This window comes from Halyomorpha halys, unplaced genomic scaffold (assembly GCF_000696795.3).
Source record: "Halyomorpha halys isolate HHAL.00 unplaced genomic scaffold, Hhal_1.1 Scaffold466.1, whole genome shotgun sequence".
NCBI lineage: Eukaryota > Metazoa > Arthropoda > Insecta > Hemiptera > Pentatomidae > Halyomorpha > Halyomorpha halys.
In genome coordinates this window covers 690,822-706,017 of record NW_027112770.1, presented here as the reverse complement: position 1 = coordinate 706,017, position 15,196 = coordinate 690,822, and the positions used below count along the sequence as shown (strand labels likewise).

The window sequence follows — 15,196 nt, the reverse complement described above, 5'->3', positions numbered from 1 at the left end:
GGCTGTGCCTGTGTCAAGTTCAATACTGGCACCTTAAGGGTATTGATAGGGTGTATTCTTCCATTCAAAAAGTAAAACTGCTGGTCCTATCAAACAGGCATTCTTCATCGTATATATCACGTGGAGTGAGGTCTGGTACGAGTGATCACCCTATCAGGCAATTACCCATCCAAGTCCTGACCACCATTGACATTGCCTAATTTGATTATCTATTGCAAGCGTCTAAGCCCTTAACCTGGCAAACCTGGCCCCCTACCCTTCCCCATTCTCAACTGATAAAAAATCTAACAAAATTTTAAAATAACTGCATCAGACCAATTTGGTACCATACAAATAATAAAAAAAAAAAAAGTTAATAAAAGTTTTCATCACCGTATCTGAAATTTTAAGTTTCAAAAATGAAACTTCACATTATTTACCTTGAAAAAGATGAAATTTCTTTGCCTAGTTAACTAGACTTATCAACTTCTTCACAGCTGGATTGGATTTATCAGTGACTAACAGTAAAATTTTTTGTATAATCGGTAAAAATTAAAATGAAAATTCACCTTGAACCTCTGATTAAGTGCATCATGTTGGTTTTTCAAAAGTTTTCTAATTTCAGGAGAAAGGCGTAAGTCAGGATCCCCGATTCGCATAGAATATTGTGTGCATGTTTTTAAATGAACTGGCCAATCAGCTAACTGTAACATATTAACTATATTAAATATATTGCCATTTTTCATTCTATGATTATTATACAAAACAAAAAATGTTACCTGGCACTTTTCCGAACAATAAGATGTACTCCAACAGCAATGGAACTTTGCTTCATTCAAACATAATATGCACCACTGTTTTTTCTTTATTTCGTCCACCATCATCCTTGATTCATTTTCCGAAACATTCATTGTTTCTTGAATCCACCGCTGCTTTTCCATAGTATAAAGAGAATCCATCTCTTCAACTAAAAAATAAAATAAAAGAGTAATGTGAGATCAAAAATTCATAATACAGTTATTAAAAGTAGTATAGTTATCAATTAAAGTAGGTAGAATCCAAGGAGCAAGATTGTGTTTTTCAGACCAGCGATATCTTTAGGATTGACACTCTTCAACAATTTAGGAAGGGGCCATGGAAAAAGTTTCAATGCAAGGAGAGAAATAAACATTTTAACTCTTTATAATAATGAGAGATGGAGCATTACAGATTCCATAAAATCTTTTCCATCTAGCATCCAATCAGTCTAGAAACTTATTGATTTTACAATAAAAATGTATTTTATAAACTTATTGATTAATAGAATATGTTTTATAGTAAAAATATATTTATATTACAAATAAGAAAAACGATTTTATATCCAAATTGAGAAAAGAAAGATTGATGATACACAAAGGAAATGACATAATATACAGAATGGGGTTTTATTTTAATAAAAATGAATTAATCAACTGCACCAAAATTAAATATATAATATAAGCAAAGGATATAGGCCTGTAGTCATATTATATAATATAAGCAAAGGATATAGGCCTGTGGTCATATTATATGATATAAGCAAAGGATATAGGCCTGTAGTCATATTATATATTCTTGTCAACCACATAAATTAGTAATTCTCACACACCAAGTACTCTTTTCACCATCACACAATATATTCTCCATCTGTCATAAAAGTTGTTTAACAGGAGAAGCATGGTTATTTGATTCATTTATGAGGTAGAATCACTAAGGGTCCAAGAGACGAATATTACACTATTGTGATCAAAATGGGGGATAAAATTGTGCGCAAATCACACAACATTACCATCCTACTTTGAGTTGACATTAATCATTGCTCGTTTCAAAACAGTAATATCTATACTATTCATGATGACAATGATCTTCCCCTTACTGTATTTTCATTTACAGCTAAAGTCCAGAACTACTATTTACAATGCTTTCATGTTTCCACCATTATTATATCAGTAATCAAAAACATTATGATTATTGTTATAACAACCATAGAAACACAAAACATCTATTTTCTCCTTTAGTTAATTATTAACTTTCTACATAGTTCATATTAATGTATTTTTATTACTAACAATGAGATAAGGTTAATTATTTCAAATAAACAAATCAAAAGTAATTTAGAGAAAGAATTTTTTTGAAAATAGGGCATTTAAGCCCTCTGAGACTTTTGCAATCAAAATAAAATCTAGCTTAATGGTAACTAAAGACCACTTGATTATACATAGATTTATAATGAGTTTAATCAAAATCATCGAGAGTCGTTTGTGAGGAAAAAAAGAGTAAAATGGTTCATATTTAGTGGCTTTTCTGACTTTTTCAATTTTAGTGAAAAAGCTACTGTAACATCCCAGTATAAACTAACCTCAATACGTAATTTCAGTTTGTCTTTTTGAGCTAGCTTGTTCATACATATGCACACAAGAGTACTTTGTGAGACTTGATTATTTGGATTTAGGGGATGTTGAAAACTCTGATTCAAAATTATTTCTTGACCACAATACTTCTCCTTAAAATATGTCTCATATATAGTGAAAGTGTAATCCTGGACAACAGGATTTAAAAACATTTTTTGTTTTTTCTTATACACTATATTCTTAATTCTATGAAATAATTTCTAGCTTTTGTTTATAAATTATATCTAAAAAGTAAAACATATTTGAAAAATAAAGTTGAATAAGACTCAAATTATGATTAATATCAACAAAAGCCTTCGTTACTCACAAAATAAAGTTTATGCACTTCAATAGGGCCAATCAAAAAATGTTATGAGAATCAAATTTGATTAAGAATCATCAGTCAAATACTATCATTGAATATTATTTAGGAAAACGAGGTCGTTTCTTCATCTTATTTTAATAATTAATCTCATCAAGCACATTTTTCCCTTACATTTTATGCATCTGAATTCTTTCCCTGGACCCAAAGCCCACAAATACAAAACTTAAGTAGGAAGAAATTTAACTATAAAAATATAAATTATAACCTCAAAATATATATGCATCACTTTCATTTCTCACTGTATCCATGGCAGCTGGAATGTGTTTTTGATATAAGTATGAAATTATCAATGAACTAAATAATAGAATAAATAAAATAATTTGAATTATCTAAATTACCATTTTATTATGCAATTAATGGTTTATTACTTACTATATGCATTTTTATAGTTCTCAATCTTTTTTTTGCAATGGTCTTCAAATTTTTCTAATTCTTCTCTAAGCACCTGTAATAGCTTTTCTTTTGCTTCAATTTTTTCCACTTTGTTCAATATGGCTTCTATTTCCAAACTCATCATTTTATTTTCTTCCTGTTGGAAAGATTGCATTTGCTCAAGAGTATTTAACACATTTTATATGATAATATTTATCTTTTGTAATAACATTTAATTTATTAGTAAAATTATAACTATCAATTGAAACATCAGTTTTTATTTTTATTTAAATAAAACTTATAGTCAGTAAATTATAACCATCTGGTAAAATTATATTTTTCCAATGATAGTGTTTTTTTCTGAAAAAATATTAATTGCATAAAATACTAAAATTTATTTATTTTTTCTTTTAATTAATTTAATAATTACAAGTTATGTTCAGAAATGCAATTTAGGCAATACAAACTTAAGAGTTAGTGTAAAAAAATTAATTAATTAACAATAACGAAGCAAAACGACAAGAAAAAAATTTTAAATATATAAAATCCATAACCCTCAGTTAGTTTGAATATAACTCGGATAATAGATATTTTGAATTTTATTTTTATAATTAGTTTGGTTTTAATTTTCTAACCTGCAAAATGGTATCCAAATCAATAAAATATGTCAAACAAGAATCTTAAACAACTCATAAAAACTTAACATACATCAAATCTATAATTTTAAATAGATAATTGACAATAAAAGTAGTAAGAGGAGCAAAAACAAAAAAAAAAAGTTTAGCCCTTCTTCACTTATCTTGAAACTGCTAAGAATAATTAATACATCATACAGCTTCATTATTCTAAATGAGTTCTGGCTTTATAGGTTTAGTTTAATTTCATAAGGACCTTTCCCATCATCCAAATTGTTTAGATCCTTAACCAGTTTCCCCATCATTTTGTAAAAACTTTTTCATCTTATTCTATTAATTGCGTAGCTTTGACTGGATGTTTTAAATGCACATCAGTGCCTAGGAGCCTCCCTATGTACAAGTTATCTCATTTTAAAATTATTAATTTGTTGATACATATATTAAAATTTCATCATTGTTGGACAAATAAGGCAAGTAAAAAAGCTATGAAATAAATCACAGTGGGTATTCTAGGGAAGAAAATTGTAAATTATAAAGAATAAATAAATAAAATTTTAAAAACTAAAAAAATAAATTACACCCATGTACCGAAAGAAAAAGAGAAAAGTTTAGGGATTCCTGGACTACACCTCCAAAGAATCATTGTAGGATAACTTTCCTCTGTACGGCCATCAGAATTTCAAGTTCCTAGGAAAATTTTCAGGACCTTATTATGATATCCTGTATGTCAGAAACGATTAAGAAGAGGGTCATAAAAAAAAAATCTATCTTTTTTTTTCTAATTATTGTTTTGTTTGATTTTTTAGAACTAATTATTGTTTTATTCGATTTTTTTTTCAATAAATGTAGGTTGGTAAATGAAAAATTACAAAGCCGACTAGTCAATCACCTGTATACCCTCATAAATACATTTACTTTTTATGTTTTAGTACTCCCACTTTTAGTACTTGAATAGATTACTAAATGCTCCATAACATTTACTTAAGTTATTTTTTTCTTATTTAAATTACTTGTTATTTTAAGTTACTTTACCTTCCCTAACACAATTACAGTGAAAATTGCAGTTTCTAGCAAAAGTTGAAAAATTGTCAACTTCGGAAGAAGCTGATAACCTTATAACAAACAAATTTGTATGTATTTGTACTCATTTTACACAAAATTTAAAGTTCTAAAAATTTTATAGATGGTTTCTTTGATTGAATCAATTTATTTTTAAAAACCGAAGAAATATCACTTTCTCATTTAATAGCACTCTCTTGAGCAGAGAGAGAAAAATCAGGATAATCATATTTGAACTAAAATAAAGGGATTAAAAAGTTTTCACTCTTGTTTGAATTATTACCGAATTTATTGCAATGAAATCACAAAGAGATTATTATATTTCCTTGAGACCTGTCGATTCAATATTAATTTGCAGTGCGATTAAATTTATGACAAAGACACGATAAAATCTCTTAAGATAAAGACTCACCCTAACTGTGACAGTTGCACTAACCATATTATCTGCACACTTTTCAAGGATATTCTTCAAATTAATAGCTCCTCTGTTACAGGTAGGTCCACAATCAGAAGTAGAATGATTTTTCACAATGTTCCCAGAAATATTTAATTGTTTCAGACTATCAACATGCAATTCTGAAATATTCAAATTAATATACATTATTATAAATAGATAAAGAATAAATTTAACTGATTTATTTCACTATGAGCAACAGGAGGGGTCCTCAGTCCTCTGCCCTTAGTATAACATCTACCAGCAACCTCACAAACTGTTATTCTTTTCATTAAATTTCACAATAAAAGCTAAAGCATAATTTTTATTCTTAAAAGGATAACTGTTATCAAAGTACTTTTATTTAATAAGATTCCTCGATAAAAATTATTGAACAGCAGTGAGCAGGTCTAGAATGATAAATTTCAATATACGTCACGGTAGTGAACCTATTGTCACTTAAGGTCCACTTATTAGTGATTAATTTTTTTATTAAAACTTAATTTAATCAACAACAAAATTACATTGGTGCAGGTTACTTGATAGATAACCTATGAATACGCTCTTAGATATAAAAAGGTTGAGGACCCCTGACCTACATATTGATACTTATTTTAATAATTTAACCTATAGTTCATCTAAATACTAAAACAAACCAAACTGCAAAAGTTTCTTAATATTATCTTTGATTTATCCAAATTATCATTATACAATAAATTAAAATTTTTATTAACACAAGATTCATCAAAAATAATTCAGTAACAACAATGACAGAACAGCATTTAAAAATTTTGTAGACTTATAGTGGTGGCGATTCATCATTTAGTTGAGAAAACCCTTTAAGTCAATGACTTGAGAGATTTCACTTCTCAATAGGGCATTAGGCCTGGTCTTCAACTCAGAGTTTAAATTTTGTATTAAAATCAAACAAATATAAATTTAAATATCATAATGACTTATTGACTCATAACCAATAAGTTATGTAACAGTTTCAGGGTTGATCACATTTTGATTATTAGCTATTTTGAGTTGCCTAGAACTATTATGATTTTGCCTGGACTGTATTGTTATTTTAATTAATTTGTAGGATAACTCAAATCGCCAAATCAAATGTTCTTTATATTTATATTAATTTTATCCAACATAACACAAAACAAAACAAAGGTATCAATATCTTTGAGAAAAAAGAAAGAAATTATTTACAGTGTAAGCACAGCAAAGTAAAAATTAGAATGATGTGTTTATTGCTCACTTTAGGTTCAATGAGAGAAGATAGGAGGGGAGGAGGAGTGTAGTAGAGTAAGTCAGTAGGGTAATAATCAACATAAATAAGTGAAACTTATTTTAATTGTGCTCACGTTTTGGCTTAAATTTCTAAACTAAATTATTTCTAGTTTTACTATTTACCCCTTTTTAAATATTTTCAATGCTTGTCATCTTTCCTTATTAATTCTTAGCTCTAAAATATTATATTTCATCATCCAAATTTCTTGTACTGTTTTTTTTTTTCATTATATTACAGTCATTTTTTTTTTTTTTTTCGGCCACTGAGAAGGTATGAAATTTAAGTCTAAACATTGGTACAAATAAAACAAGTTACACTGTGTTCTACTCACCGCATCCTACCCTCCCTTCTCGACCATTTTTTCCTCATGTAAAAATTATAAGTATGAAGATATTAACAATGAAAAAGTGACCTCTGTTGTTTGTTCATAAGCCTATTCATATTATCTAAAATTTCTTGTAATAAAATTAAATTTACTTAAAATAAAAGTAATTTTGATACAATGTCCTACTTTTTCCTCAATTTCTTATTTCTTTTGTTCTATTATAAGGTTTGATAAGATTAAGAAAAACGAAAGGTGTTTTACTGTCAGAAATGCATGATCAAAAATTAAAGTAATTTCATATTTTTTTATAGTTACTTACTTGGTTTGGAACACAACTTCTTAACATCTATACAATTCCCCTTCGAAGAAATATGAAGATTTGGTTTATTCCTGGCAGCTGATAATAACATCCCATTTTTAATAACTTTCTTTATGACACCTCCACATGTTTTGACTCTTTTGAAACCAAAGGGTTTAATAATTTTGCTATTTGATGGAAATACAATCTTAACAATTTCACAATCAGAATCTCTGAGCAAGCTATTTGGATTTTTTTCTCTAATAAGCTCTTTCTCTTGAACAGATTCCTGACTATGATGAACGCCTATTTCTTTATTTATAGAGCCATCACTTACAAAGTGAGAAACACCGCTGCAACTTTCATTTTCTGAGCTGTCCCTCTTTTGACAAAAATCATCTTGAGATTTACATTGGTTTTCCTCATTTTGTAAGTTGATAACATTTTCCATATTTTTGCTGATACTTTGATATTTCTCATTGGAATTAAGACTTTCTACACTTTTATCTGAACATGAAATAACATTTTCTAAACTAAGTTTCTTATTATCAACTAAATTAGTACAAACTGTTTTGTTAACCTCCTTACTTTTAATTTCACAATTATCTTCGTTTTCCTTCATGTAGTCTTTATCCTGATCTTCTTTTTCAGACAAATAAATAGCTTTGTGATTGATGTCAGTTTCAGGTATGTTTGAATCGACAACTGAACAATCGTTACTTATAATTGATTTTATAATGCCATTGCATTTTTGAGAATTTGGCTCCTCAATATCTTCTATAGTTTCAAGGTCGATAACTTGGTTTGGTGAGTTTTGTATACTAGTATTATTACTTCTTATTATTGCCTTATCATTTATTAAAGGGTGATTTTCCTGATCGACTAATAAAATTCTTTCACAAGTAGCATTTTTAATATCAGAAGAGAAAATTCTGTTTTCTTCATGACAATGAACATCACCATAATCAAGTGTCGATTCCAAAATGCTCTTTGATAACTTCTCAATATAATCACTATCCACCATTTCATCATCATCAATTTTTTCAGACTTTATGATTGGCCTAACATGGCAACTAACAGCTTTCTTTGTCAATCCATTACTTGTTCCAGGACCATTACATTTAATATTCTCTGCTTCCTTATTGTTTGTTGATTCATCCCTATCTAAATCGATTTCTGTTAAAGAAACGAGATCAGTCAAATTACCATTTAACAAATCAAAATTTAATGAAATCTTGTCTCCATTATCACAGAAAGAATTTTTTGATGAATAGTTTTCATCCAGTTTTGTTAGCTTATCAGTAGTTGTTATTTCATTTTTTCTGCCAATATTGTTTGAATAATCACGAAAAACTTCATCTTTTAATTTTTGAATGACTACCATAGGTTTAAAAATGTAATTGTTTATCAATGATGGATTATCAGTTATGACATTGATTAATTTAGCATTAGAGTTAATTCGAAGTTTGTCAGAGAAATGGTTGTTATTATACTTATCCAGAGATGGATTAGCCAATGGTAAACAATTAGGTTGGTCGGAAGTAAAACAAATTCGTTCATCATCACTTTTTAATTTTTCAGATGGTGCATTCTTATCTCTAAGTAAATTGATTTCATTATCATCATTCTTATTATCCTTTTCCTCCGTTAAATTGTGAACTACATCTAATTTGTTTTTAAAGTGATTGTTGTTTAGCATAAAATTGAAGTCTTTAGCCGTTTCAAGCATACTATTATCATGTTGATGATTGATTCCTATCGGTGCTGAGGCACCAATTACATACTTTTCATTTAATGCTAATTTTGCTTTATTGGAAATGTATGCAGAACTAAGTTTTTCACAACCTATTATATTAGGTTGCCTAGAATGGTTGAACGAATTCTGTGATAAAATATCTGAGTCAGTGTCTTCGATTATGATGGTAGGCTTGTTACACAGAGGAGGTGATTTCATTATTTTATTACTCGATGAATGCCTGTAAGGGGACAGCTCCTCACTAAGAGGCTTTATGAGCATTTTTTTATTTCTTATTTCTAATGCATTTGGCAATTCAAGGCAAGCGTTTGCCTTAGGTTCTTCTTTTTGATCTCCCTTAGGATTATACAAAGGCCCATCAAAAATATTGTTAATAACCTAAAAAAAAAAAAAAGCAGTTATTAAATATGGGGAAACAGGTCAACAGAAAACAAAATATGGATCAAAGCCAATAATATTAAAATATTTTAAATATTTTGACCCATTAAATATAAATATCTAGCATTACAACTTGATACAGTAGAACCCCACTTAAACAACAGAAAAAATAAACTGGTGAGAAAATCCAAAATTCGATAAAACAAAACGATATAATTGACTCTTTGATATATATTAAAAACTTTGAGATCGTTTGTACACCTAAACTGAATCATCTAGGTATCTAAAGATTTTTTTTAAAAATCATTTGGGATTGTTCTAATGAATTTAACATCATATATTAATATACACATCACCTTAGGAGGGAACGTAAGTAATTAAGAGAGTAGGTTCACTAAAACTGTAGTTTAGTGACATCAATCTCACCTTCCTATCTAAACCCATTTTCAAAGCATAATTTGTTATTATCACTAACCTATATATGGAATATACCTGTAGTAAGGAGAAGTAATGTGATTGTGAAAAATGTTTGAGTGTTTGACGGAAATACAAGTTTTCAATTCCTCTGATTCCAAATAACTATCTGACAAAATGGTCTGTGAGTATGTGAACAGCCAAGCTCAAAAAAAAGAAAAAAAAAGCCATACAAAACTGAAATTACATATTTATAGTAGAATATGCCTGCTGGCATATTACAGCAACTTTTTTTTATTAAAATTGACCAACTGGGAGTTTCACTTTATATCATTGATTTTTCAATTATATACTTATTTTCTCGAGAATGGCAATAAGGACTTGAATTAAACTTGCAAAATCAACGTACAATTTAGTTGTTTTTAATAATATAAGATAGGTCTTATTTTGAGAAATTTTATGAAACATTACATATTTTTAAGTACTATTATTAATTTCAGGAAAATGGCTATTGGGATAATATTAGATATTTAGTCAAAATTAATTGGTTCAAGAAACTGATACCTTCCGTCAGTTTTCTATAGTGTTGCATATAATATTTCCAGTTACAATAAAATGTCACAAAAACAGAAAAGAAGCACATGATTTCTTAAATAGACATTACTATAATCAAGGATTATGCACATGGTGGACATTATAATTTTCTATGATAATACAAATAATATTAATTTCATTTAAACAATTTGAACACAATGTAATTAAATTTTGAGAATTTTTCAAGATAATACCTACGATAATAAAAACTTTTAAAAGAGAAATTTTGTGCAAGTCTATCTTTAACATCCAAATTTGTGAATTAAATAGTTTTTATGATAATTAATCACACATTTCTTGAGTTTTTCTAATTCTATCTTGAATATAATCCGAGAAAGTGGTGATGTGAAAACAGTTCCTATTAATGGACAAAATGAATTTTGGCCTGAATATCCTCAAATATGGATCAAATTAATAAAGGAGTTTTATTATCTTATACAATCTGGTTTAACAGGCTTCATCTGTCGCTTGACTGGCCATGCCTTGGTCCCAACTAAGATGGATAGGCGAGGTTCTACAGTAATATTAATAACAAAACAATTTACTTTTTAAAAATAAATGAAATAGGGGAACAATAAATAGAATAACTCACATTGGGATCGAATAATTTCTCTCTATCCTTCACTTTTATGAAAAATGGTTTGTCGTGCTGAAAAATAAAAAAATAAAGCTAAAATTAATGAAATTATGTCTTTTAATATAACAAAACTTATTCTGAGGTAGGTTTAAATATGTACTAAATTGTATTATTTTTATTAAAGCCTAGACAGGCACACTGTCATGAATATGTAATTAAATGATTTAAAGACAATTCTTTAATGGATCAATATCCATTATCAAATAAACTAGAAAAATATTTAATTAGTTCTTTTTTAATAGACTAGACTAACAAACAATGCTATGGATGCTAACAAAACAGTTCTCACATACATCAAAAGTAAACAATATAAATGTCATTTAAATAAACCACAAATTTTATTTCATAAAATTGTCAAAAAAAAAACACTAAATTAATAATAATGAAATACTAGGGTAAAATTTAAAATTTTAAAGCAGAAGGGAAAATAGTTATACTGATAAAACAAAATTTCAATTCAAAATGTATACATGCAAATAATTATGTTATAGATATAGTTAAAATAATTTAATAATTACCTAATGAACAAACTGAAATATATAACTAAATAATAAGATAAGACTATTTGAATAGTACTAAGGAATTTGTACTTTGAACCATAATATATTTACAACTTTTAATACAGTAAATAGATCTCTCACATCTAAGTAGTTCTACTGAATGTAAGGTTAACTAATTTTATCAAAATTAATAATAATGGTTAAAAATAACAAAATTTGTTTTTAATGTAATAAGAATAGCCAAAAAAAATACAATTATATTCATGGCAATAAATGAATAATAAGTCTTTCATGGATAAAAGCAAGGTTTGAATGTAGAAATTGATTTTGGAATAAATTTTTAATTGATATTTGGCAATTTTTTTTTTTTTTAGTAACCTATACTTTTGTTATATCATAGATAATTATAAAATCGTTCAGTAGTTTTGTATTATGTAATATAATCCTATATGCTTGGATCCAAATGCCAGCTTATATGATAAAAAAAAACTACTGACAGAGTTCCTGGTTATTTATTATCTATGATAAAGATGATAAAGTTGAGAATCTATCATTTCCATATTTTAGTGAAAAAAGTGTGTAAACTGTATCAGGTTTTTACTCATCCCAAAGAAATCATAGGCTGGATATTAAATGGAAAATTGAATAAATCTTTTAACAGTAACAAAAAACTATTAATTTAGCACAAAATTACTTTTTGGCTTAATTTTTTTTAAATAATGTTTTATAAAAACTATAAAAGTTGTTGGTTTTTCCAATTTAAATAATAAATTCAATATATTATCAATATATAAATCTGAAAATTTAATTTTTGATGCTTTATGATATAGTTTGGCTCTTAATTAACAAGTCATAACTCCATTAATAAAACATAATGATTAGCTAATGAATAAGTATGGTCTAAATTATCATCAATTTGATAAATAGAGAGAATTAGAGGATTAAAATTAACAGTCAAGTTTAAATGAGGAGGGAAGGATTGATGACACATTTTAACGAGACAATTAAGTAAGAAAATTACATCATAAAAACTTAAGGAAAAATATAAATGATTTTTACTTTAAAATTTCTACTAACATATGGTAACAATAATTTACGTTGTTCGTCTTCTTCTTTTGGATTGTACATAGTTTTCAATGGAGCATATTGAAAAACATGGAATCGTTCCTCAAGTCTTTTGATATGTTGACTCGCTTCCTGAAAATAAACAGAAATAAGTAAAATATTAAACATACGCTGTAATTTTAATGAAATACTAACATATCACAAAAAAATTCATTTTTAAGTAAATAATTATTTTTATTTTCATATTGTTGATTTAATTCAATGAATTAACATAAACGAAGGATACATCATTACAAGGGTGGTATGAAAAGTTTCCGACATAACAAAAATACAAGACATTTTTGCTAAATTTTTTTTTTTATTTTTCAACATAGTCTCCTTGTAACTTGAACAAACTTCTCCCAGCTATGCTTGAAAAAGAAGTCGCTTGGGACTAGATCTGGTGAGTAAGGCGGATGGTCAAACAGTTCAAACCGTAATTCATGGATTTTCGCCATAGCAACCGCTGAGGTGTGAGACGGTGTGTTGTCTTGGTGAAAAAGGATTTTCTTTTTCTTCAAATTTGGCCGTTTTTCATGAAAGATGTGTAGTATGCTCCTGTAAAGGTTTTTCATTTTTGAAGATAGTCGATTAAAATAACTCTATCGCTATACCGAAAAACAGTCGCCATCACTTCCCCAGCCGAGAAAACAGTTTTTGCTTTTTTTTTAGCCGGTTTCCCCTTAGCAGTCCATTGCTTGGAGTATATTTTTCATATTTCATTCAAACACATTTTTGGTCTAACGTGGGCAAATGCATACCCAACATGGGGACAGCTTTCTCATTTCTTTGCAGAGAAGGGAGCATCGCTGGGAGAAGTGTGTAGAGTTACAAGAAGACTATGTTGAAAAATAAAAAATAAAATTTCAGAAAAAATATCTTGTATTTTTGTTAGACTGGAAACTTTTCAGACCACCCTTGTATGAGCCAACATCTAGTAGTTTATGATGAAAAGATGGTGAGGGGAGAGGGAAGGGACAGGAGAGAAGAACAAGAGGTACTTATTAGTGTTCTCTCCTGACTTATGTGCACATGGCCATATTTTTAACAACTGCTGGCCTGAAATTCAGGTCAAAACATTGGCACAATAAAATAAGTACCTCTTCTTCGACTATGAGATAACAACTCAGGTAGGTAAGAACTAAAACATTGAGTTGTCTCATAGTCAGCAGTCAAAGTGTTAACTTTCTAGAAATTAAACTAGTAGTTGAAAACTAGAAGTTTTTAATGTTCACATTTCACAATATGTTTTAATTTCATTGCAGTAGACCAAATACTGAAAGTAAAAAAACTACAAGATGACTTGTAGTTTGGAAGAATGCCAACTACGAGTTATCTCATAGTCAGCAGACAACATGTTAAAAGTTAAGATATGTTAAAAATAATAACATATCCTTTATTAGCGTTAAAACACAAAAATCCTCTTTGTATATAGATTATACTTTGGGGCCTCCATTCTGTCTCCCCATTAGCATGATATTTTCTGATTATCATTTGGAAACCAATTTTAATTGTACATGAATAAACTTTTTTGGGATCCATTTATTTTATTTTTTTAAGTTTAATAGGAATTTTATAAAATATTTGCATTATGAAATACACTGGATATTGTTTATAACATCCTTGGATATAATGATGTATCAGTGAATATTTCATCAATATTATATTGGAGTCGTGGCATACCAGTTGTCAGTCCCCTCACCGTTTCGTCGCTGACCACATCTCCGTTTCGAAACCTCTTAACCTTTCTTGCGACTCTGAGGGTTGCATATATAATCTTATATTTCTTCAGTTGGCACTTGGCTCTAACAATTATCAATCCCTACTTCCTCCCGAAGGAGGAATTCTACTAAAAACTAAATTTATCTATTTTTTATTGTCATTACCGTTTTTCCCCTCAAATTATGTTTTCATTACTTAAATCAATTATTTATTTTATTTATTCTATAAATATCAGTTTTTTTGTTTGTATATATGTTATTCTTTCTTTCATTTTTCAATTATGTAACTACTATCAGTAATATTTTTTAATAGTATCAGTATTTTGATTTTTTTAATTATTTAATAATTGTAATATTGTAAATAGCTAGAGGTGTCATTTGTACAAGACCCTTTATTATCAATTACTAAAATAATATAAAAATTGTTATAAAAAGCTATGTGTAATGCCCAACAGGCCGATCAGCTGATACAGACATTAAAAAAAAAACCATGGGCAAATCTCGACATCGTTACTTTCTGGATTTGGTGTTCTAATACTAATACATAATGTCAAATCAAATCCAATGATTCTTTTTCTTCTGTTACCAAAGTTTCAAATTTTTATGGAATCGAATAAAATCCGGTACAGTCTGCACAACACACAACTTTTTCCTAGCATCCAACTTTGGGTTGAAATTAATCCTTGTCCATTTCAAAATAGAAATTTAATTATGACTGAAGACAGCAACACTTATCAGTCAGACAAAAAAACTTAAATCATAAAAAAAAAATAAATAAATGTGCATACCTTGATGGCAATTTCTAGCTCATCAACTTTTTTCTGTTTTGATGGCATCTGTTTACTGTATAAATAACAACATTCCACAGGAACTAAAGACCTAAAAAATAAGTGTATGCATTAAAAATTATTGA

At 28.1% G+C, this 15,196-nt stretch overlaps 1 protein-coding gene across 5 annotated transcripts in view; it reads right to left on the bottom strand.

The window, feature by feature from the left end:
* Zmynd8 (Zinc finger MYND-type containing 8) overlaps window positions 1-15,196 on the bottom strand; it is a 33,176-nt gene that overhangs the window by 6,541 nt on the left and 11,439 nt on the right. For 3 of the 5 annotated variants that reach the window (XM_014424353.3, XM_014424352.3, XM_014424355.3), the window contains exons 8-15: window positions 15,072-15,162; window positions 12,536-12,655; window positions 10,914-10,970; window positions 7,201-9,313; window positions 5,251-5,414; window positions 3,145-3,301; window positions 759-946; window positions 549-683 (exon numbers count right to left, since the gene is read on the bottom strand). In XM_014424353.3, the coding sequence (XP_014279839.1) occupies window positions 549-683; window positions 759-946; window positions 3,145-3,301; window positions 5,251-5,414; window positions 7,201-9,313; window positions 10,914-10,970; window positions 12,536-12,655; window positions 15,072-15,162 (3,025 nt within the window). The remainder of the gene's footprint in view (window positions 1-548; window positions 684-758; window positions 947-3,144; window positions 3,302-5,250; window positions 5,415-7,200; window positions 9,314-10,913; window positions 10,971-12,535; window positions 12,656-15,071; window positions 15,163-15,196) is intronic. The other 2 variants (XM_014424354.3, XM_067050539.1) reach the window with 2 other exon arrangements.